This window comes from Tenrec ecaudatus, chromosome 14, assembly GCF_050624435.1.
Source record: "Tenrec ecaudatus isolate mTenEca1 chromosome 14, mTenEca1.hap1, whole genome shotgun sequence".
Classification (NCBI taxonomy): domain Eukaryota; kingdom Metazoa; phylum Chordata; class Mammalia; order Afrosoricida; family Tenrecidae; genus Tenrec; species Tenrec ecaudatus.
In genome coordinates, this window is record NC_134543.1 from 110,453,939 (window position 1) to 110,478,189 (window position 24,251).

The window sequence follows — 24,251 nt, forward strand, 5'->3', positions numbered from 1 at the left end:
TCCCATAGATCCAAAAAGGGGGTGTCCTGAAGACATACCCTTTACCACAACCATAAGGAACAAGTTTGTGAAGTGGGCCCCAGCATCTCTTAAGACTCCTGTAATTGCTATTCTATGTGCACTAAGCGAACTCCGACATTTGCCCACAATGGGGCTGATTGGTCCCCGTGATGGTAGAGGGCAGGTGTCAGCACTGAATCAACAGAGACAGGGTGGGCGTGGTTATAATAGACAACAAGTTTTCAATAATAATCAGTGCACCTGGCCGTTCAGTTTACATATAAGGAAAAATGGCCAGATGTGAGATTATATACTGATTCATGGGCTGTGGCTAATGGCTTGGCTGATGGTCAGGGAAATGGAAGGACCATGATTGGAAAATTGGTGACAAGGAGGTGTGGGGAAGAGGTATGTGGATAGACCTCTCTGAATGGGCCAAGAAAGTAAATTGTATCTCACCAAAGGATTACCTCTGAAGAGGAGGACTTTAATAATCAAGTGGATAAGATGACACGCGCTGTGGAGACTGGTCCTCCTCTTTCCTCTGCCACCCCTGCTATCGCCCAATGGGCACATGAACAAAGTGGACATGGCGGCAGGGGTGGAGGTTATGTATGGGCACAGCAACATGGACTTCCACTCACCAAGGCTGACTTGGCCACTGCCACTGCTGAGTGTCCCATTTGCCAGCAACAGAAACCAACATTAAGTCCTATGGGACCATTCCTCGGGGAGATCAACCAGCAACTTGGTGGCAGGTTGATTACATAGGGCCACTTCCATCATGGAGGGGACAGCGTTTTGTTCTTACTGGAAGACACCTACTCTGGATATGGATTTGCCTTCCCTGCACGTGATGCTTCTGCCAAAACTACTATTCGTGGACTTACAGAATGTCTCATCCACCGGCATGCCGTTCCACATAGCATTGCTTCAGATCAAGGAACTCACTTCACAGCAAATCCAGTGCGGCAATGGGCCCATTCCCATGGAATCCACTGGTCGTATCATGTTCCTCATCATCCTGAAGCTGCAGGCTTGATAGAACGATGGAATGGGCTCCTAAAGACACAATTACGACGCCAACTAGGTGGCAACAACTTGCGGGCCTGGGGCAATGTTCTCCAGGAAGCTGTATACGCTCTAAACCAGCGGCCAATATATGGTGCTGTGTCTCCAATAGCCAGAATTCATGGGTCCAGGAACCAAGGGGTGGAAGCTGGAGTGGCACCACTATTACTCATAGTGATCCCCTTGCGGCATTTTTGCTTCCTGTCCCAGCAACCCTGTGTTCCTCAGGCCTGGAGGTCCTGGTCCCGAAGAAAGGAACTCTCCCACCTGGAAACACAGCACGGATTCCACTGAACTGGCAGCTGAGAATGCCCTCTGGGCACTTTGGGCTTCCCATGCCTTTGGATCAACAGATCAGGAAGGGTGTCACCGTACTAAGTGGTGTGGTTACCAAGGAGAAATTGGACTGGTGCTACATAATGGAGGTAAAGAAGAATATGTCTGGAATCCAGGAGATCCCATAGGCCGACTCTTAGTGTTACCATGCCCTGTTATTAAAGTAAATGGTAAGTTGCAGCAACCCAATCCTAACAGGACTTATAATGACCCAGACCCCTCAGGAATGAAGGTCTGCGTCACCCCGCCAGGCCAAAGACCACAGCCAGCTGAGGTGCTCGTTGAGGGCAAAGGTAACACAGAATGGGTAGCAGAAGGTAGTTCTACCTATCAATTACGACCATGTGATCAGTTACAAAAGTGAGGCTTGTAATTGTCAATGTATTTTCTTTGTATGTGATTATTGCATATATTTCCTTTGTTCAAGTATGTTATATCAGATATAATTTGACTCAGAGTGTTTTCATGTATGTGTCTGATAGATGATTGAGGATAAGTGTGTGATTTCATTAATATCTGGAAATTATATAAGTATGTATTGGTAAACAATTGTGTACAGGTGTCAGGCTGGCAAGGGGTGGATTGCTATAGAGAACCCTGTCCAATACACACACTGAACACAATGTGCTGCCACGGTCAAGTGCAGTAATTACGAGTGTGCGCTTTTGACCAGCTCTGAATCCCAGTTCAGCCATTTACAAGCTGTGTGAAGTTGAGCGAGTCCCTTCACATTCATGACTATTTCATTAGATTCGAAGTCTCTCTCTCTCACTGGATCGTTATGAGAATGAAATGTATTAAATCTGAAGCAGGTTCTAGAGGGAGGAATCGGTAGGGGGCTTCTCCAATCACGAGCTCTGGCAGCTGACAAGCCCACTCAACAGACCGCACCGGCTGTTTCCCCGGGAGTCTTAGTAACTCCTGCACACACAGTCTGCTGTGACCAAGACCACGCGAACACTGAGCAATGCAAGAGCTGAGCCTTTTGTTTGCCCGATCCTGCACCCTATGGACAAGTCACACATGCTTTAAACATCTCTGTTGAAACGACAGACTACATTTTAATAATCATTTTATTAGTTACAGAAGAGTCCCCACTAGTATTTACATAGTGCAAAAAAGCTACTATTACCCCCAGAAAGTGATAAAACAGTTATCCTTCATACAACACAAGAACAAGATGAAAATGCCTTCATGTTATAGTTCACACTAATTTCTGCTAGCTTTTTATTAGAGCATTATGATTAAGACATTAAATTATAAATCTATGTGGTACATTTAGAAATTAAATTACAAAATAATACAAATACTTTTAAGGTATGAGATGCCAACATAGTTTAAACTTTTATCATTAATTAACAGTGAGATTTTAATTGGGAAAATAGTTTGTTTCCATGATGTGTATACTATTAGAAGATAGAAGAAAATTTAAATCAATAAAAGATAATTAATTTTGTAATGAATTAAGTTAATGTTCTAACTTGTTGGCACAACATACAGAAAATACTTAAGATGACAAGTTTGTTTTTATTTAAGCAAACAGCAGCTTTACAAACAATAATACTTCTTACATATACACTTAAAGTAACAATGTGTTAAGATTTATGTTTATGTTCAAGAGTTGAAAATGAATATAGAGTTCACTACCCATTTGCACACTACAAGTCCCATCCCTCCCACCTCCCCCAGCATATTAAGAAACCAGACAAGTGCACTATTTGGATATTAATTTCTCAATATTGAAACTATGTGGATTCCTTTTGACTACTTCTTTTCCAAATACTGGACGCATAGAAAATACCTTCTCTGCAAAAACGATCTGCAGTCAAAGCCTCTAAAAACTTTCAATGTATAACACATTATTGTTCTCATGTTTCGTCAAAAGAAATATATTACATCATTTACAAACATTTAAACCCCAAAGTAGGCTATTATGAGCATTTGTCTCTTGAGAAGTACTCTTCACAGCAAACAAGCCTGCTGAAGCAGAAACCTAATTCTGGGATAATAGTTCATAATTCACATACTTATATATGGAAATAAAAACCTACTGTTAATTATTGCCAGTAAAACAAACTCTACGAACTAAAAGAAAAATCACCATGGGTTTTGATTTCTTGTCTTGATGAACATTACTATTCGATCGTTTCTAGGTCTCCGAAGAGCCACCCCACCTTGCACAAAGCAACACAAAACTCCACACTTCCCTGTTTTCACACCTTCTCCAAAGCCTGCAATTCAATACACAGATTCCAAAATGTATCTCAAGGAAGCAAATGTCCAAGATGCTACAGTGTTAGTACTTACTCAAGTGCACTTCAGCACAGTAGCATCTCCTTGGTGCGCGTCCACCTGCCTTCCACATTAGCTAAAAGCAGCAGAAACCACTGTGGTCCCCCGCGTTCGCTGGCAGACGAGGCGCTACGTGTGTGAAAGCGTCATCGAACACAGCGCTGAGCGCTTCTCAAGCTGCTAGCAAAGTTAAGTTATTGGTAGTCTGAGAATCTCCTGAATTTCTCTTTGATAGAAACATTGAAAACCTAAAATGACAGTTCATGTTCCAAATAGATATAAAATAAGACATCTTTAAAAAGTCATTATCTCAAGATCAAGAGTTACCTGAATCACCGACACTCAGTCATGGAAATTTACACCACACAAAGTATAGAAAGATTTTATATTCGCTTTAAAGACCGTCGGTAGTTCAAAAGCTCTGTCATTTCTTTAAACCAACGAGTATTACCAAATGTGTAGAGACGGTAGGATCTGCCACAGCTAAGTCCACAATTCCTATTTCGGAGGCTTCATTCCTTTTACGTCACATGTCTCTCAATGTCGGATCCCAGCCTCTAAGAAGTCTAGACTAGAGCCCAGTTTAAACAGGACTGCATAAAAATGTCCGCTGGGTAAGGCTGACAGGCTGCCATGTTCCACACAGCAATGCTCCTGAACTTCTACAATTTACAAATCCTAAAACATTAAATAAGAATCTGATCTCTCTAGTAATTGTATGCCAGCCGGCATCGTAAAATACCCAAACTAGTAGTCCCAATGAGTTCGGCCAGTAATCTGGCCCATTCTCATTTTCTGCTTGTGAGGCAACAGCAGAACAGAGAAAACATCCCTCCCTCTTCGCTTCTAAGCTAGAGAGAGCTTCAGAGAGCCCTGGTGGTTCAACGGTTAAAGCACTCCGCCGCTAACCCAGGCAAGCCCACCAACTTCTGGGCAGCAGAAGGTGGAGGCAGTTGGCTTCCATACAGGCTTAGAGCCTTGGAAACCCTGTGGGCAGTTTGACTCTGTCTCTGAGTCAAAACTGACTCGGTGGCAGTGGGCTTGGTTTTGGTTCTGAGAGTTTGTAAGCAGAGAGCTGGACTATGTGTCTATATGTGGTCAGTTGGCTTCCGGTGTAGTAGAGGGAAAACAAAATGAAAAACAGTTGTAACTCTTCCACCATTACATAAACATACAGAGGTCACTAAGGTCCAGCTGGTGACCAACAAGCAAATAAAACATTTAGCTACGTTTAATTTCTCCCAAGCAGGTAAGCACATTTCCTGGGGAAGGGCACAGATAATAGTGATCCTAATACTTGCATTGACCTGCAGACTCTAAATCACCTAATAGTTTCGGGATATTCAGAACAACTTTCTCCTTTCTGCTAAACCGTTCTTATCAGCGAGCCTGAGTGCTCCGAAGTTCGACACGAAGTGGAGGACAGCAACTCTCCTTGACCTCTTGTCCACGACGAGGGCCGAGGTCAGGTAGAAGGGGCTCAAACGTAAAGGGGACACCGCCTTCCCAGGGACGGGGTTGGACACGCCACCAGGTCCCGAGCTCAAGTCAAAGGAATCCAGAATAGGAAGGGTCCAAGAGAATACACCAGGACAAAAAAGTTTTGTATCTGAATAGTTTACACATAAATTCTGTAGCTGTACAACTGCTTATTCGATCCACCTGCCAAGATCTGCCAAGTTTTATGTAAATAACATTATGTACAAAAGAACATTCCTGAGGTCAGTAAGAAGCAAATATGAGACAGAAGCGGGAAAATCCTATCAGGGTGCCTTCTCACTATTTTAGACATTAATCACTTCCCACAAATAAGGCCGGCCGTAATCATTCCTACTGCCTGTGCTTCGGAGGCTGTTTCAGCCCACCCCAGAGTGAAACAGCGTCACGTTAATGGTGACTGCTGAAACGGAGCATCTGGCCCGGCTGGGAGTTGCATCAATTTCTAGTTTTCTGATTTGTATGAGGTCTCTGGTTCTTTTTTTAAAGGATTCCAAACAACTTTCTAGTCAGCAAATTAAAGAGGGAAGGAGACAGTGTCTTGAAGCAAATGTTGGTACCTGCTCCTATCCTGAGCTAGACCTTTGCTCTTTAACTTCCAACATACGTCTAAGCATTTTGTTTATTTTCTTTAACATTAAAACATGGCCTTTATGGTTTTTTTAATCATTATTTTCCATTACAAAATAAGCTGCAATGGAGCTGAAGGTTACACATAGTTCTCAGAAAGACACTTGTATGTTAGTTAAAAGCTAAGTTCTAGAGCAGGGGTGTGGCACATCCAGCCCTCGGTCACGAAGGCCCATGAAATCATCAATGCCAGCTGACAGCACCCACCGCACCACTGAGCAGCAGCTCCAGCCAACACACTGGGAGGACGTTAGTTAAGTAACTGACCAATATGGCCCCTGAATGATGTTTACAAATATCCAAATGGCCTTTGGCAGAAAAAAATGTTCCCCATCCCTGCTCTAGAGTATAACAAAAGAAGTAAAAGACAGCTACAACAATATTTGTTGGGAATTAAATACACATATTAAATACTGAACAATGCAAAAGGCTGAGATGAAGCATCAAGGTAATGGCTGCAACCCTTCCGTGGTTAGAGACTGACGTTTCCTGAGTTAGACATTTTGGGGTGTACAACCAGAAGCAGAGTGCTCTTCATTCGCTGAGCTGCAGTGGCAGGGCTTTTGCTGCTCGTGGGCTGCCTGGGGGTCAGCAGTCCACATGTCACTGTCCGTCGCTGGCTCCAGGGGCTCGGGGCCCTCTGCTGCTTCTTCCCCACTTTGTTCTGCTGTGTCTTCCTCAGGACCAGCAAGGGTCTTTCCAAGCTGAAGAGTTTCCATAGTTCTCTGGGTCTCTGAGACCCAAGACTCAATTCTACTATTGAGCTGCACTTCTACAGAAATGGGCTCATGAGCATAGTCCTCATCTTCATCGTCATCGTCCTCCTCCTCCTCTTCAAGCATGCCAGGTACGAGAGTGCTAGTGGTGCTTGTGATGGAGGAATTCAGAAGGTCTCGGTAACTGCCATCCAACGAGCCCGTCTCCGTGCTCTGCTGTGAGGCCCGCTCCAGGTCATCCGGCTTCATGGCCTCTTTGTCCGGGGCTGGGCACTTCCCGGGGTTTGTGGAGGAGGGGGCACTGGCTGAAGCCACCAGCAAGGGCTGCTTGCCAGCGGGGGCGGCGTCCAGCGGCAGGGTGCTGGGGTTTTCACATGGACTGTGCCTCGCGGCAGCATCTTTCTCAGTTTCTGATGTTTCCACCATGCTTCTCCAATTGGTTTCTGGAAAATATCCAAACAGGACTTTGTTTAAAAAAACCATCACACACCCCCACTATCATGATCCGAATTCTGCCTTGCAAGTCTGGATAGAGCAGAGGATGTACACTGGTGCAGATAGGAGCTGGAGACACAAGGAATCCAGGGCAGGTGATACCTTCAGGACCAGGGGTGTGAGGGGGCGATACTGGGAGGGTACAGGGTGAGTGGGTTGGAAAGGGGGAACCAATTACAAGGATCTACATGTGACCTCCTCCCTGGGGGACGGACAACAGAAGAGGGGGTGAAGGGAGATGCCGGACAGGGCATGATATGACAAAAGAATAATTTATAAATTATCAAGGGTTCATGAGGGAGGGGGAATGGAGAGGGAGGGGGAAAAAGAGAGGACCTGATGCCAAGGGCTTAAGTGGAGAGCAAATGCTTTTTGAAAATGATGAGGGCAATGAATGTACAGATGTGCTTTACACAATTGATATACGTATGGATTGTGATAAGAGTTGTATGAGTCCCTAATAAAACGCTTAAAAAAAAACACCACACACACACATACACGAAAATAATGATGGCAACATATGTACAAATATCCTTGATAGAACTGATTGATGGATTGTTATAAGAGCAGTACAAGCCCTAATAAAATGACTTTCAAAATAACAGCAACAAAAACCACAACACTGTTTGAGAACCATGCTACTTCTAAATACCCCCAAATAAGAGGGAAGAGCAAAATAGAGAAATAGGTTGACTCACCAAAAGATTGGAAAAACCAAGAAGATAAATTTGTTCCAAAACGAGTTTAAGAGACTACAAATCTCAATAAAGTACTTTCATGTTAGACAGATGTGGTCATAAAAATGTATTTTCAAGGATAAGTCAATGTAGAACAGAAATGTACCAGAATCTTAGGAGGTACTGCTCTGCCACCCCTCCTATTCTTTCTGCTTTTGTTTTTTTAATGAAAACAGCTTTTTATTTGAATTACAGCTACCACTAACTCTATACGGGCATGATCCGTGTCAACTTACAGTGATGTAAGCAAGCACACATCATGTGAACACATCCAACTTAATGATTATCCATTGACAGCAGAGTGCGGCAGCCCTGATTCTGGGTGCTTCAGGTCTGGGTCCACAGTATGAAAAACCCCTTCTTTCTCGCAGCAGCTTCAAGAGAACGGACTCCCCTGCTCTGACTCCAACTCAGGAGTGACCTACTCTGCACGCACTCCCTTTCCCAACTAGCAGGGTATCATCGGCACGGCTTCAGCGTGAAAGGAAGTTTGCAGGCACCCCTGAGCCTCTCTTCCCCTGCAGTCCACTGAACTCTTCGCTGCACTGCTACTTCCGGCTTCAGCATGGCTAACTGTGGGCTTTCTCCACTTTCCATCGCTCCTCAGCCCGGGCCTGCCTAGCTAGCTGCCCACCTAGACATTTCCCTGTGTGCCTTGCACAGGGGTCACGCCACATCCATGTAACTGGCTTTCCATTACCAGAGGACATGACCTAACGCCCCTCATGACGTGAACACTCACCTACCTTTCTGGTCTCCTGTCATTCCAACTCTCAAACGGGCGTTCTGAAATCTCACTGCTCCGGAAGTCCTGCACTTTCTATTCCAACTCCTTGTTACACTCTTTGACTCCTTTAGCCTTCCTCCTCCGGGTCACCCTTGATGGATGCTCGGTGGCAAGGAGTTGGCGCTAACTCACAGTGACCTTGCATGTAACCTAAGAAACCACTGTCCAGTGCTGCGCCATCGTCAGAGCTGCTGGTGTTTTGTGTACGTGCTGATCCATCTCATGGAGTTTCTTGTTTTTGCTTACTTGTCACTTTACCAAACGATGCCCTCTGTTGGGTGAGGAGATTTTTCTGAATGATGCATCCGGAGGAAGCAAAATGGAGTTGGCTGTACTTCTTCCATGACAGATCTGTTCAATGTTTTGGTAGTCTATGGTATATTTAAAATTCTTCACCAACACAATTCAAATGCTTCAATTTTCCGTGGTCTTCCTTTTACACTGTCCAACTTTCACATGCATAGAGGGTGACGGAAAAGACCATGACTTAAGTAGGTACTCCTTCATCTTCCAAGTAGTACCTTGCTTTCCACCACTTGAACGAGGTCTGTTCCGGCGCAGATCTTTTTCCAAGATTCCTTCACTACTGCTCCCATGGGTGTGACTTGTTGACCCAAGTGGGATGATATCCTTGACAACTTCAATTTCTTTGCCATTTATCACGCTGCTCTGGATTGGGCCAGTTGTGAGAATTTAAATTTTATGATCATGTACAATCAATCCAGCTTGAAGGCTGTGTCACCTCCACCTGACAGGTTGTTGAACACCCATTCTCCATCTTTGAGAACCACCTTTCATTAGCGATTGCTTTGCGAACTCTTTTCTGACTTTCTTGAGAAGCATTCACTAACCTGAACTCTGCAGCATGTTTTGCATATATTTCAAAAGCATTTTATTTTGATGTTTGCTGTCCTAGCCCCTCATGCCTTCCCCTTCACACAGAAGCTGTGCCGTTATGCTTGGTATATGCGAAGAACTCAGGGGGCAAGGCGGGGGTCTACTAAATCAAGTACTTCATACATATCCAACTGTATAAAAATACATAGGGATTTTAAAAATATATAGATGCACATTTACATTTTCTTCTAACAGTGTGCAAAAGCATTCTAAGAATTCACTTAGAGGGTCTTAGAGAAAGTCTCAGGGAGCTGAGGTTTCAGTGCAGCAAGGTGAAATCAGAACACTGAGGTGGCTGCCTGTAAAGAATGAACCAGAAAGGCGGGCTCAGCTAGCTCAACAAACCTGGAAACCTCTCCCTGGTTTGTTTAAACAGAACTCAGAAAAGCTCTACTTTGCAGGCTCATCCCTCCTCGGAATGTGAAAACTGGGCAGCAAATAAGGAAAGCCAAGAAGAACAATGTATCTGAGGAGTTAGGGTGCTAGAGAAGAATAATCGCAGTACACAGACTGCCAGAATAATGCACAACTCTGTCTTGGAATGAGTACAGCCAAAATGCCCCTTGCAAGTGAGCTAGTAAGCTTTGTCAGTGATCTATTCTGGCTAATGAAACAAGGGAAGTCTCCTGAAAATAAGTGCTTTCACTGACAAAAGGAGTATACTGCCTAGAACTTCTACTTTGGGTTTGTGATTCCCAGAGTGCACTTGTCACTCAAAGCAAGCATGTGCGGATACGCCCAAGACAAAGCTAGGCTAAGAACAGAAGAGAAAGGACAGCCCTCCAGTCCTGCCGACACTGTTGCGCTTTTACAACAGCTCTCACCTCCCTCCCTCGGAGATCCCATATGCACCACAATGAAATAGTCTATCTGAGGCTCGTGGGCCTTACGTTTCTAGTTGAATGTATCTGATACAGATAAAATCATTTGAGCTTTGCTCCCAAGGTTATTTATGATAATTTCTGCCCAATTCCACTTGCATTCTGACAAATCAGTCCACTGGGCCAGAACCTGCAAAGTTCTGTGAGGCCCCCTCTCTAGGACCCAGCCATTAGTTCACAGGATTTCAGCTCTTAGAAGCTTACAGATGGATGCCCTAGTCCCACCTTCTTTATTTCACTAAAAGAAAACTGAGGTCTAAAGATGAGTCGACTGTACATATTTTTTAAAAAGCTGAGACATTAAGTCTTGTAACACTTTAAATCGCATGCTTTTTTTGCAAACATCTCTGAAATCTTTCTTTTATAGAACGTGTTGTTGTGTGTGCTCTTATAAAGACCACTGTCCACTTGTCACTGGGCCACCCAGAGCGCTATGAATTCATCAGTTTGCCTATGGAATGTTGCCCTTCATAAGCTGAAGAACAGATCTCACAAACGGCACACTTCTTCTTTGCAACAAAGTATCACACCAGCAAAGAAGTAGCCTCAAAGTGAGTACCCTCTGTCTAGGACCAATAGTTTCCTAAAGATCCACACGACTTTTTTAACTGCCTCTGGTGTGAAACCTTATCAAAAGTATTCCACCATTCACTGAGAATCTCAGACTAGGAAAACAGAATGGAAACTGTGTGAAGGACAAAGACTGCCCCAGAGTGCTACGTCTGACAGGTAAACTCTGCAGTTTTGCTACCCACAAAGGAGGCAACGGTCAACACAGAAAAAGAAAGCAAGAGTAGAAACTGGTTCGAGAAAAGAGAGAACTGAATGGCTGAGTATTAAACAAGAGAGCTTATGATGCATGGCACAGTCAGCAACTCCGACCATTTAAAGACTATTGTTTACAGATTCTGTTGACCACAATCAATATTTAATTCAAAACAAATGCCACATGTTTAGATTTAATAATTTCATAAACTTAGATTTAACTATTGTGCATCTTATACAATTTTAACAACTGAGTATAAAATATTAGGGTAAAATGACAACACAGTATTTACTTTGTTAAAGTAACAGGTATGTACGGTACATTTGTTTTAAACCTTGGCTTTTTTTATTTTTTGAAACTATGATCAAATTCCCAGATCTCACAGAAAGCCAAGTCCCAAATAGTCTCATAAATTCTCATGTTTGGTAAATAAAAAGACAGAGAAAAACAAAGTCATTTTCTAGAAAAAGCAACTTACCGTATTCCTTTTCATTGACTTCAGAGATGGGCTCAGAAATGACACTACAAAAAGAAACCGCGCTTGCTGCGGATGGATTCCGAGAATGGCCCATGTGGTGGGGGGCCTTTTTCACATTCTTCAATGCTTCCTCCGCCTGCTCTTGCTCCATTGCGGCCACCATATCTTTGTATGCTTTCCTGGCTTCTTCAGTGAGCTCTACTAATTGATTGAACAGGCTCTAGGAATGACAAGAAGCGATTCTGATTAATCCTCCACTTTTGTCACAATGTTGATGCCTAATAATTAGCAATATCCCTGGTATTTCAGGATCAAGTTATTTTCAATCAGCATAAAATCACAATGGTATTCTAGCAAGCCACAGAACCTTCTAAAGTGCTCTGGAACAAAATACATATATTGCTAACTGGATGCTCACTAGTCTGGGGAAACTTCTTGATTCTAATCCGAGTCACAAAATATTATCGATTAGAAGTTCTAGCAGATTGTATTAATTCAATAAATTCACACTCTCTATTGTTTGGCACAAGGGAGATGTCAGAGAGATCTGAGCTTAGAGCAGAGAATGTTTACGCGTGATTTACTGACGATGCCAAGGTGTTCAACTGTGTGGACCATAACAAACTACTGGCAGCCTTGAAAGGAAGGGGGCGTTTTCTTTGTCCGCATCCTAACGCTGTACATGGACCAAGAGGCAGCTGTGCAAACACGACAAGGAAATACTGGTTTAAAACCAGGGAAGGTGGGCAGCAGGGCTCTACCCTCTTACCATACGTACTCAATTTTTTCCTCACAACTTGAACAAGATTGAAGTTCTCAAGAATTTTTGTCTTGCTTGGATCCATAATCAATAATCATGAAGCAGTAGTCAAGATATCAAAAAAGTTCAGGGGTGTGAGGGGCGAGGCTGGGAGAGTGGATGGTGAGTGGGTTGGAAAGGGGGAACTGATTACAAGGATCCACATGTGACCTCCTCCCTGGGAGATGGATGGCAGAGAAGGGGGGGGGGGAGGGAGACTCCAGATAGGGCAAGATATGACAAAATAACAATCTGTGGATTATCAAGGGCTCATGAGGGAGGGGGGAGCGGGGAGCAAGGGAAAAATAAAAAGAGGACCTGATGCAGAGGGCTTAAGTGGAGAGCAAATGCTTTGAGAGTGATTAGGGCAAAGAATGTACGAATGTGCTTTATACAATTGATGTATGTATATGTGTGGATTGTGATAAGTGTTGTATGAGCCCCTAATAAAATGTAAAAAAAGAAAAGAAAATGATTAGGGCAAAGAATGTACAGATGTGCTTTATACAACTGATGTATGTATATGTACGGATTGTGATAAGAGTTGTATGAGCCCCCTAAGAAAATGTTTAAAAAAGGAAAAAAAAAGATATCAAAAAAGTTGTATTCCATTAATCTGCTGCACAAAATCTCTCTAGAATTTTGAAAAAGCAAGGATGTTACTTTGGGGATGACTAAGGTGCTCCTGACCCATGCCATCACGGTATTTTCAACTGCTCCATATGCATGTGAAAGTTGGACATTTAAGAAGGAAGAATGAAGAAAATCGGATGCATCTGGATTGTGGTGCAGGAGAAGAATATTTTAAGTACCATGGACTACTTAACAGGACAACCCAATTTATCCTGAAAGAAGTAACGGCCAGTGTTCCCCAGAGGTAAGGATGATAGGACTTTGTCTCACGGCACGTGCTTTGGACATGTTGTCAGGAGCAGCCAGTCACTAGAGCCGGACGTCACATTCAGTAAAGCAGAGGACCGTGAACGAGAGGAAGGCCCTCAAAGAGATGGACTGACACCGTGGCTGCCACGATGGGCAGCACAGGAACAACTGTGAGGACGGTGACGGACCGTGTAGTGACGCAATGTAGCTATCGGACACCCCAGTGGGGACCAAGATGATTGGAACACCAGCTGCTCCCTAAGCACTTTCCACAGCTACCATACCATGTGTGCCTTCTGAATTACGTGCTTCGCATCGGTGAGGAACTCATCACGGCAGATGATATCGCTGGGGCTTTGACAATGACAAAAATATGACACTGACAAAGTAGACAAGCATGGTTGGTGGGCCAAAGGCAAAGTACAGAAATGGAACACAAGGTCTAGGAAGTAGAATGTGGAGTTAAGAAGTTCCTCCATTAGTGAAATTATGACAAAGATTATTACAAAAGAATTGAGCACACACACACACACACACAAAAAGAATTGAGCTCAGTGAAATGGTAGGGCCATCAAGAATACCTGTGTCAACACAATGGCAAAATGTCTGTATAGCATTAACTGATATACAAAAAGTGATATCCCAAAATACCAAGCTTCCACAGCCACCAGAAGCACAATTACTTTTAGTAAATCTTATGTCACTTTTCGGCAATCTTCAGTTCGTATGAATATCTAAATCTCGTACCACAATTTAAAATGTGAAAGGGACATTGTTTCTGGGTGCTGACTAGTCTACTTTGACTCATGGGAACCTCAGGAGATAGAACAGAACTGTTCCATTCGGTTTTCTTGGCTTTAAGTGTGTGTTTTTTCTTTCTTTTTTCCCCTTAAAGTACAAAACCCGGAAAATTCATAAATGATCTCAGTACACAGTTGAGTTGAATTTTCATGAACTGAACACATATAACCAGCGCTTCCATCCTGAACGGGCACTATGCCCATCATGACTGCCGTCATTGTGGACATTGAACGCCGAGTCTTTGCCTGCAGAACTAACTGATGGGTTGGTTGGAACCACCAACCCTGAACTAACCTCTGTGCCCTTACAAGCTGCTTCACCAGTTGACACACCTGACGTGAATATACATACGCTTTTACGGTGAAGTATGTGAAGTTAGCTGGTACAGATGATTTTGTGGGCCTTATGTAATCAACTTGTTTATGGACAATGGTGGGAAAGGGTCCACAAACATTTCTTTTAACAAGGTACTATCATTAAATGTTTTTGAAAATGAACATTGATAAAAACATGAATGGCATATCTGTACCCACATTCGTAGTCACACATACCTACAAATACTTCTCACCCACGTACACACCTATACCTACAATAAACCAAAACGCCTATACCCACTCACACAGCTTCAAATGTGCATTTTTACTGTGGGTGTGCAATGCTCACCATGTCAGCATTGGGTGCCACCTTCTCCATTACCAAAATCCAGTCTCGACCACCTACAGGATGCCCTGTCCGCTCCCTCTGTTCTCCCGGGTTACCACCAGTGAGCACAGGTGTTTCTGTTCTTGTTTTCCTATGCATTTGCCTTCGTTCACGTAGCACCACGCCTTCCAGGTGCATCCATGCTGTGTTTCCTGGACTCACTACTGCTCTTTGTGTTGTGTAGTATTCCACAGTATGCAGGACAACTCACTTATCCAGGCATCCGCAATGGACATTTCAACCGTTTCCATTTCTTTGCTACTGCGGGTAAAGGAGCAATGAACGCAGGTGTGCCTGTCTGTTCGTGTCACTATATTTAGGTCTCTAGGGCATATCCTTCAGCCACTCACCCATCAGTGTGTCACTCTGTGGTGGCTTGCATGTGTTTCAAATACCAGCAGCATATTCGCCCACAGTGCACAGGTTTCAGCACAGCTTCTACTAAACAAAGAGCAGACTAGAAAGACAGACTAGGCTGTCCGATTCTTAGGCGTTACTGAAAGCCCTATAAATAGCATTGGGAGATTGTCTATATGGTTCAGAGCCAGAAGACGAGCCCCTCCGGTTGGAAGCTGCAGTCATTGGCTATGTTTTCAACCTACATTTATAGACGACTAGGCCTCACAGTGTTCGCCTATGCTTCCTTCCAGCAATGTCACGGCTGTCGCATTAACATTTAGGTCTCATCCTTTCGAGTGGCTCTTAGGTATGAGGTGAGCTATGGGTCCTGTTTCTTCTGCAGGTGGATGACCTCCAGGTTTGCCAGCACCAGTTATCAAAGACACTGAAGCTGCCCCATTGAATGGACTTTGATGCCCTGTCAAAAGTCAGTTCTTTGAAAATAAACTCAAATCCACACTCGCTGCCGTAGCAGCCCTCCAGGACAGGGCAGAACTGCCTGTGGGGTTCCAAGACTACCTCTCCATGAGTTAGTTATCTTTTTCCCTCTGAATGGCTGGTGGTTTCAAACTGCTGACCTTGTGGCTTGAAGCCCAACATGGGACTCACTACACAAAATAGTGGGGTTTAATTCTGAGTTCTCAATACTGTCTCACTGGCTCCTGTGTCTGTCATGCAGCCAATAGCACAGTGTTTGCTGACAGAGCCTGGACAGAGTGCGCTGATTCCATGGAGCGTAAGACTTCTTGCTTTGCCCTTTTTCTTCGCTATTACTTTGTCTGTTCCAGCTTTCTTTCATTCCCATATGAAGTTAAGCATTCGCTTGCATTTAGTTAAGGATGCTGTTGGCATTCGTATCAGGATGGCAATGTATCTTTAAGTCACTTTAGGCAGAAGTGACATTTTCACTATGTAAAATTTTTAGTTTTTCCATGTCTGAGTCATCTTTTCTAATCCCATGTAGCAGCATTTCTTACTTTCCATCATAAGAGTTTCCAAATTCCTGGTTAGGTTAATTCCTAGGTTGTTTAGTATGTTTGTTTTTTATTGATTTGGGAGCTCTTTTTAAAGACATTACTTTATTGATTTTCCTTTTCAGAACAAATTTTGTTAGCACAAAGGAACCCAACTGATTTCTATATAATGTAAAATATTACTATATTCCCCTATTAATTCCAGCAGTTTTCCTGTGGGATCTTTAGGTACGTGATCATATGCAAATAGAAATCATTCTTCTTCCTCTCATCTTTGAACACCTTTTACAATGAAGTAAGAAAAGTGACATGGCTTTTTGACCCAGAACACACCCACCACTGTGATATACTACAAAGCCTAGTCTTTATGCCTGTGGTTATGGCCCTACTCACTGGGAAGTGAGCTGTGCTGTTAATGAGCTTAAGAATAAAACATTGTAGAAAAGGGTTATTGTCTTTGGAATCCCAAGGGGCAGCTCCACTCAGACCCACAGGGTCGAGATGAATCCAAATCAGCCCAGCAGCCACAGTGGGCTTGGTACCTTCTCCTGAGAACCACAGTTTTGCTTCAGGGCTGACTCAGGAGTCCCAGGATGCTTGCTCTTTAGAAGTCAGTATGTACCCCTGGACAAGGGAGGGAGGGTTCGCTGGCTGCGCACACTGACACTTTCATGGCCACGCCTGCTCAGATGTTCCTCCCGTTGCGTACCACTGTGGGCAGGGACCAGCATTCCCCTGCAGGGTTCCTCTTGCCCTGGTGCCCTGGCATTTTCTCCATGTCCTCGCGCTTCAGGCGTTGGTGCGAGTCAGCAGTACTGTCTCACAGCACCCGTCTCCACTCACCTCCCCGACTCCCAACTATGAGGCCCACAAGCCCCCGTGACCTTAGAAAATCTGGGCCCCTCGAGTGCGTTCTCTTTCTAAGTTCTGTCTGGGGGTTTCCCAGCCCCATCTTAAAAGGCTGTGATGAGCAAGTGGTCTCAATGTTAGCAGGTTCAGTTCTCCCGGCTTCCGTAACTCCTGCGCCTCCTTTCCCTGTCTTCTCTTCAACTCCTCAGATGCGGCTGGAGTTTGGAGACCTCAGTTTGAGTTTGTTTACATGCAATGTTCAGTGGGTCAGTGGTAGGGAAGTAAATGGGAGTATTCTTTTACTCTGCCATCATGCTTACCCCAAAATCAATTTCCAATCAACCTTTTAAAAGGTCTTAAAATGCTATCCATTGATGAGCATTACTCTAGATTAATAACCTTTTTCTGTTAGATTAATAACCTTATATTCATAAGTCCTATGAGCAAACTTCTGTATGAGCAGGCTGCATGAGGGAGATAAAGGCATCCCAGGTGCAGAATTATTCTGAATACTACCTTAAGAATTCCATCTTTTAAAGGAAAACCCTAAAAAATTATAAGATCCTTTTCTCTCTTGATTTCTCATATCATAAAATATCCCCATCACTTGCACAATCGCTGAAGACAAAATGGGTGCACAAGCAAACATGGTAAAGAGAGCCGATGGTGCTCAGCTATCAACAGATATAGTGCCTGGGGTCTTAAAAGGCTTGAAATTAAACAAGCGGCCATCTAGCAGAGAAGCAACAAGTCCACATGGAAGAAGCACACCAGCCTGTGCGATCATGAGGTGTCATTGGACCGGGTAATAGGCATCAGAAGACACATAACCAACAAACAAAAAACCTTATCAATGAGAATGAGAGGGGTCAGAGCAGAGACCCAACACCCATCTGTAGACAATGGGACATCCCCTCACAGAGAGGTCACAGTGAAGGGATGAGTCAAGCAGGGTGCAGTAAAGTCCTGAAGAAACACACACTACTGTGGTTCCTTGAGGCTTCCTCACCCCCCATGATCATGACCCCAGTGCCGCCTTTCACTGCAGGCTAGACTGAAGCATGTGCACAGGGACAGCTAAGAGACAAGGGCGCATGACACATGGAATCCAAGAACAGGAATGGGAAGAGTGCTACCAAAGTATACGGGGAAAGTGGGGATGAGGGGAGGAAGGGGGAACCAATCACAATGATCGACACATAACCACAAACACACCCCCACAAACAACAGAAACCATGGGGGAAGGGAGACAAATATGCTTGATACAACTGATGTGCCGACAGTTGTAAGAGCCCCCAATAAAAAGATCTTTAAATAATAAATAAAAAAATATATCCCCATCATATGGACTGAAGATATTCTTATATTCTACGATTTTGGGTATTTTTACTTCGCAATTAAAGGTATTATCACATACTCTTAATTCAGCCCAAAAGAAAATACCACATTAGCAGAAATGGGAACTAAAACTTTCAAAATGCTAAAAAATTGACCTATATAAATGTCTCCCCACCTCTTGGAAAAGAACAACAACAAAAAGGCAATGTACTTCTGAAGAGTTTCCACTCACTGAGTCATCACCTCACTTCTTCACACGCATACACCTAACTCTGGCCTGTGTGGAAGGAAAAGTGCTGAGGGGTGTGCGGGGAGGAACGTGTCTTCTGAATTCTTACCTCAGCACCAAAGTAGTTGAAGATTCCCACCACACTAACGGGAACCAGCTTGTTCACGCAGCGTCCCAGAGCTTTTCTTCCCAGGGCAAACACAAAAGGAATCTCTTGCTCCCGGGCCATGGCTATGACATTATAGAGAGCCTCATCCAAGCCACCTAAGAAAACCATTACACATCAAGGGTTTAGTCCCTAAATGAAGCTAATTGAACATCCGACAGCTAAAATACGAACCACAGTACAAAATGACTCTAAAATTCAAAACTCAAACTCACTGCCATTGAATCTATTCCCCTCACAGCAAGCCTCCAGTGTCAACTGGAGCTGGGAAATGGGTCTACAATGGCTTGTTACTCTTCTACGGTTCCACACGTTCTTCTAAATAAACTTATACTGCACATGGGACTATATAGTTCACATTTTCTTTCCAAATTCCTTCACAAGTATTTTTATCTCACTAGCACAGGAGTCCAATTGTAATTCAGCAACCACTTATTAAAAAGAAAACGTACTATAAAAAAAAGGAAACAATTTCAGAATCGTTAACAGTGGTTCTTTTGAATCTCAGTTCAACAGTGAGCTATCACAATATGAAGAGACAGATTATCTATATTGCTGACTTTCTTGGTGTTTCTCTACCACAGATGCCTCTTATTAGTAATACTAGGACTCAGAGTTACACACAAGTGCATGGCATGGGAAAGCACTCATGTGCCAGCTCACTCAGGAGATTTAGTATGTAACTCCTGGCTTCTAACAGAGAAACCTCTGCAACAAGCACCAACACACTTGGGAAAGAAACATAAAAATGTCTAAAGCAGAACATAATCGCAAAGGTAAAGAAATGTACTCTTACGAGTCCCTACTCTATCCATAGAGGAGATACTTGATGTGCTCGATCTAAGTCTTACAGTCATACGTGAATATTTTCTTTAGCACCCAACCTCAATTATACTCCTTAATTTTTATACTGTAAGATCTACATTTCCTTCTTCATATGCAATATTTTTTTTTACCTAAACCCCACTGAGCAAGACATGGTTTCCACTGTATACCTTTACAGTGAATATATACTAAATATATACCAAATACTACAAGAGAAAAAGGTACCTTTTGACTGGATTTTCTCACAGTTGGGAGAAATTATCACACACTTGATCTTGTTTAACTTCATATGCTTGGTCACCTCCCTTAGGCCCATGACCAGTCGCCTCCTTGCTTTTGCTCTTGCAGGATCCTTTTGGTAAATACGTTCCTGGAAACTGACAAGCTCTTGGAGAAGGAGAGTCACACATTCATCGATCTCTTTACAAAGAACCTGATTACAATATCTGAAAAGGAAAACAAAAACAGATCCAAATTTATTTTCCTATGATTATAAAATTACTTTAGGAGAAAAACTAGACCCAGCAAGAGGTTTTCATAAAATGCAAAGTCTTTATTAAAGCTTCCTAAGTCTTTCAGTCAATTCTGAAAAACAGAGAAGTGATTTGGATTATCACTGTTTCTATATTCCATCAGGATGGCTTTTCATTTAAGGGAGAATAACCTCTGGGAAGCATTAACCAAATTCATAATTTATTAAATTAATAAATTTATTAAGGACATAAATCAGGTGTTAGCATGGTATTAGGTAAAACAGGTATAAAATTTTTGGTTGGGGGCTATTTCACTCCAAATGAGCAAATGAGTATGGAAAATATCTACAGTAGTAAAAACATGTAATTCTACAGAAGCTAATTTAAGACCCTCATGCCAGCAACTCATCCCCAGGTCTGGGTACGTTGTGCTCTCTAGGCATTGGCTTACTAGTTTATAAAACAAGGAACTAGCCAAAAGAGCCAATGAGCCCTCTAATCGTGATGGTCTAGGGTTACAGAAGACGAGCTCGATAATTAAACTAAAGTCAAGCCCAAGGATTAAACGGAAGACTTCCTTTGAGGTAAGTCGCATGCTTTCATGTAGGACAAACAATCGAATGAGGCTCTTTCTGAGATCCTACAGGGCCAAAATAAAAGGAGGGACGTAAAGGCTGCTATCTCAGCGGTAAGGAAACCACCCAACTGTCCATACGCCCTCATCTCTACTACAAGCAAGCCCTTTAACTGCAAGATTTGGTATAATGTCCAATCTGGAAAAAAATCAAGCAAGCAAATTTCTACCTCTGTTATAAAATTGAAAAAAAATCTATGTCCATGCTTCTTCAGTACAAAAACAAATTTAGTTGGGCACTGTTTTTATGCGTATGAGAAGATTAAGTACAGTGAAATGTACCCTCAGAGGAAACAGAGTGACTGGCCAGATTTAGGAAGCAGAGTAAGTACCATACTTGAAATGTGCAAAATTAAAGAATGCTACATTAGAAAAGGCATTTTTCCTTTCCTTCAAGCTGTTCATTTCACACACATGTAACACTCGTCTCCCCAGTGCTTCATTTGTTCCACATGTTGCTTGACATTCAACTGACTTGAAAAATCTAGACAGGCAGGATTTGTTCAAAAACACTGGTTTAAGAAAAAGGAACAACCTAAGTCAAGTAGGTTGAAAATCATATCTATTGTTCTTTTCCTAAGGTGCTTTCACAGAAGCCATTTTTACTTGTAAAGTTAAGGCAACTACCTGAACATCAAATTCCAAAATCCTTCACAGTAATAACAGCTTAAGTTTAAGGTTATTCACAGAAAATGGTATATTTTCGTTATTCCCCTGGCACATAAGTTATCTCAATTTTAGAACAGAAAGAAGCATTTTCTCAAAATCAAATACATTTTATGTACTAAATCCACTGCATACAAACAGGGCCTTAGAAACCAATTAATTGGTTAGAGGTGGTTTTTTTTGGGGGGGGGAAGTGTGAATAATGTAAAAACATTTTGGGGGTAAAACTTATCCTGGCACTTTAAGGATTAGGTTTGAGAGGCTAAATTTCTAGAGTATAAACACTATCTGATATAAAGAGAATATATTTACTGTCAGGTCACTTTCACATGACCACTGACAATTGAAAGAAAATCCTGTTAAAACAAAATATGAAAATTTTCAGCAAAGACTGAAGATCTTCAGCATTTTGCCTGCTTGACTGAATAAGTACGAATAACCAAAACTTAAAACTAGCCAATCTCCCTAACGAGGTAAAGATGAAACTCACTCTCTGAATCGTTTGCTGTGGATTCTGGTTACTGTGGAAGAGGCCATGGGACTGCCTATCCCCGAGCTGGCCGGGGAGCCTTGTGACACAGGTGTCATGCAATACGGAGAGTTCTGACTTGCTGGCGAGAGTGAAGTGTCACTGGGCATGCTCAGTCCGGGATCTGGGGAGACACACAGAGCAAGCAAAGAGCTTAGAAACCTACAATACTGAAAAACTCCATGACATAGCAAAATAACCTAGCGTGTCAACTGAGTTAGGCATTTTTCATATCAAAATAAACAATGTTCATAAACTACAAAAATAAAGTCTTATTATCTATTAGAATATATTCCTTAAAAAAAATCAAACAGTCTGGAAGATGAAAGACCAAACTATCAAAAACATGATTTCCTGGAGAATTTGAATTAAAGAACAATGGTATTAACTTCTGAAATTCTTTCCAGCTAAACTCAATAAAATCTTGTAAATTTAAGTAACTAACTAGCAAAGTTACACATATATCTTCTTATCTCTGTTACCAAACTATAAATTCTTTGCTAACAGGATCAATAAACTATAATCATCATTATCCATCCCCCCGTAACTGAAGTATACATGGTAGATGTTTAACAAACAATTTTTAAACTAAAGACGGAGACATTTAAATAGGGAACCATAATAAGCTAAGAATACAGGGTAATCCTACCAATTATGTCATGGTTGAACAATTCTCAGAAGTAAATTCGTTTTTGTAAACACAATGGAACACTGTTGCTTACTCTATGGATAAATAAGGTTGAAATATGTTACCAAAAGTCTAGGAACAATTATGGATCAGCAGAAAAAGAAGCGTAGCTAGATCTCAATTAGCACTTCTTCTTTGATGGTAGTGTAATACATTTCAGAAGAAGTCTGCAAGACTAACTGCTGAAGCACTACCCGGGCTCACTGTGGCTGGTCCTGAATGGGATGGAGTCTGACTGACCCACAGGACTCTGCAGGGCATTTGGCTTTGCAATTCTCTACTTAGGGTAGAGCAAGCATTCATTTCAAAAAAGGAAGAAAGTAAACTCAAATGAATTAAAGTAAAAGACAATCAATTATGATCATGACTCTGACAATAAAAATGAGAAGAAAAAATAATTTCAGAGGAAAACTCCTGCATTGATGGTAGTTTTTTTTTAAAATCATTTTATTGGGGGCTTGTACAACTCTTATCACAATCCACACATACATTCATTGTGTCAAGCACTTTTGTACATTTGTTTCCCTCATCATTCTCAAAACATTTGCTTTCTACTTAAGCCCTTGGTATCAGCTCATTTTTCCCCTCCCTCCCCGCTCCCCCGATGGTAGTCCTAAAGTTGAGGGTTTACACCAAATTATGGATTAAAGCTTCAAAAATATCATAGACTTACTATTTAACATCTGCCCCTCCCCACTTTTAACGACCTACCTAAAAGAAGCAGCCTCAAAAGAAACCAATCTCAAAAATAAAAATTAGGTGCATAACTAGTAATTAAATATTTAACTGAACTATTCTGGAAGGAAAGGAAAAAATGCAAGTTCTTACCTTCTTGGGAAACAATCTCCTGAGGCAAATCATCATTAAAGTCCAAGTGCACATCGACTGGCTCCTCGGATCCCAAAAGACTGTGGTCCACAGTTAAACGCCCCTTCTTTTCCTCTCTTTCTTTCAAAATAACCTAAAAGACATTGTCCGTCTTAATTACGGATCACTCTTGAAGGTGCACTGAATGGTTACAACGTACATGTTACATCGGTGTCGTACAGATGGAGCGGCTGTGCGGCTGGCGCAGGCCTGAGCAGTTCTCCGCTCGGTTGTTGGCGCCAGCACGATGGCACCTAACAGCAATGATGGCGGGCGGCAGCAGCAAAAGATGGGCATGGACTATCTGTTTCTCAGAAGTAGAAACTGTCCGGCAAAAGAGTGAACGCAATTTTGGGCACTGTGAGTGGCAGCCTCCCAAAAAAGGAGGCAATTTTATTACAAAAGACTCTAGATTTCAAACCAAATCTGATGTAAGTTCAGCGAATGACTGAGTGATGTCAATCATTTTCTTTGTGACTATTGAGACCAAATGGTTAACATTTATTTACTCAAAAGCAAAAGTAAAAAGGCAAGAGGGGAAGGGAAGCTAGGTCAATGAAAACAGAACAAACAAAAAGGAAATAATACTGACACAACGTAAAAATTGCAAATTTTGGATTTGTCAATGAGTAAAATGGAGATTTCTAAGCAGATGATTAATGTAATTATTTCTCTGCTTAAAAAGAAAATATACCTAGCAATCTAAGAATAATACATATGAAAAGACTTTATAGTTTTTTGGGTTATTTTTCCCTTTTTTCTTTTTAATCAGTGTCATTGGCATATAATTCACATATAATTCACTAGTTCAATCACATCGAGAAGAGGTGTCCAACCTTCACCACAA

The 24,251-nt window shown here is 42.3% G+C and overlaps 1 protein-coding gene across 3 annotated transcripts in view; it reads right to left on the minus strand.

Moving 5' to 3' along the window:
- Positions 1–2,484: 2,484 nt before the first annotated feature.
- SECISBP2L (SECIS binding protein 2 like) overlaps positions 2,485–24,251 on the minus strand; it is a 58,081-nt gene continuing 36,314 nt past the window's right edge. For all 3 annotated transcript variants that reach the window (XM_075532057.1, XM_075532056.1, XM_075532055.1), the window contains 6 exons: positions 23,366–23,498; positions 21,811–21,973; positions 19,773–19,993; positions 18,666–18,820; positions 11,584–11,803; positions 2,485–6,985 (listed from right to left, as the gene is read on the minus strand). In XM_075532057.1, coding sequence (XP_075388172.1) covers positions 6,321–6,985; positions 11,584–11,803; positions 18,666–18,820; positions 19,773–19,993; positions 21,811–21,973; positions 23,366–23,498 — 1,557 coding nt within the window. In that variant the 3' untranslated portion in view covers positions 2,485–6,320. The remainder of the gene's footprint in view (positions 6,986–11,583; positions 11,804–18,665; positions 18,821–19,772; positions 19,994–21,810; positions 21,974–23,365; positions 23,499–24,251) is intronic.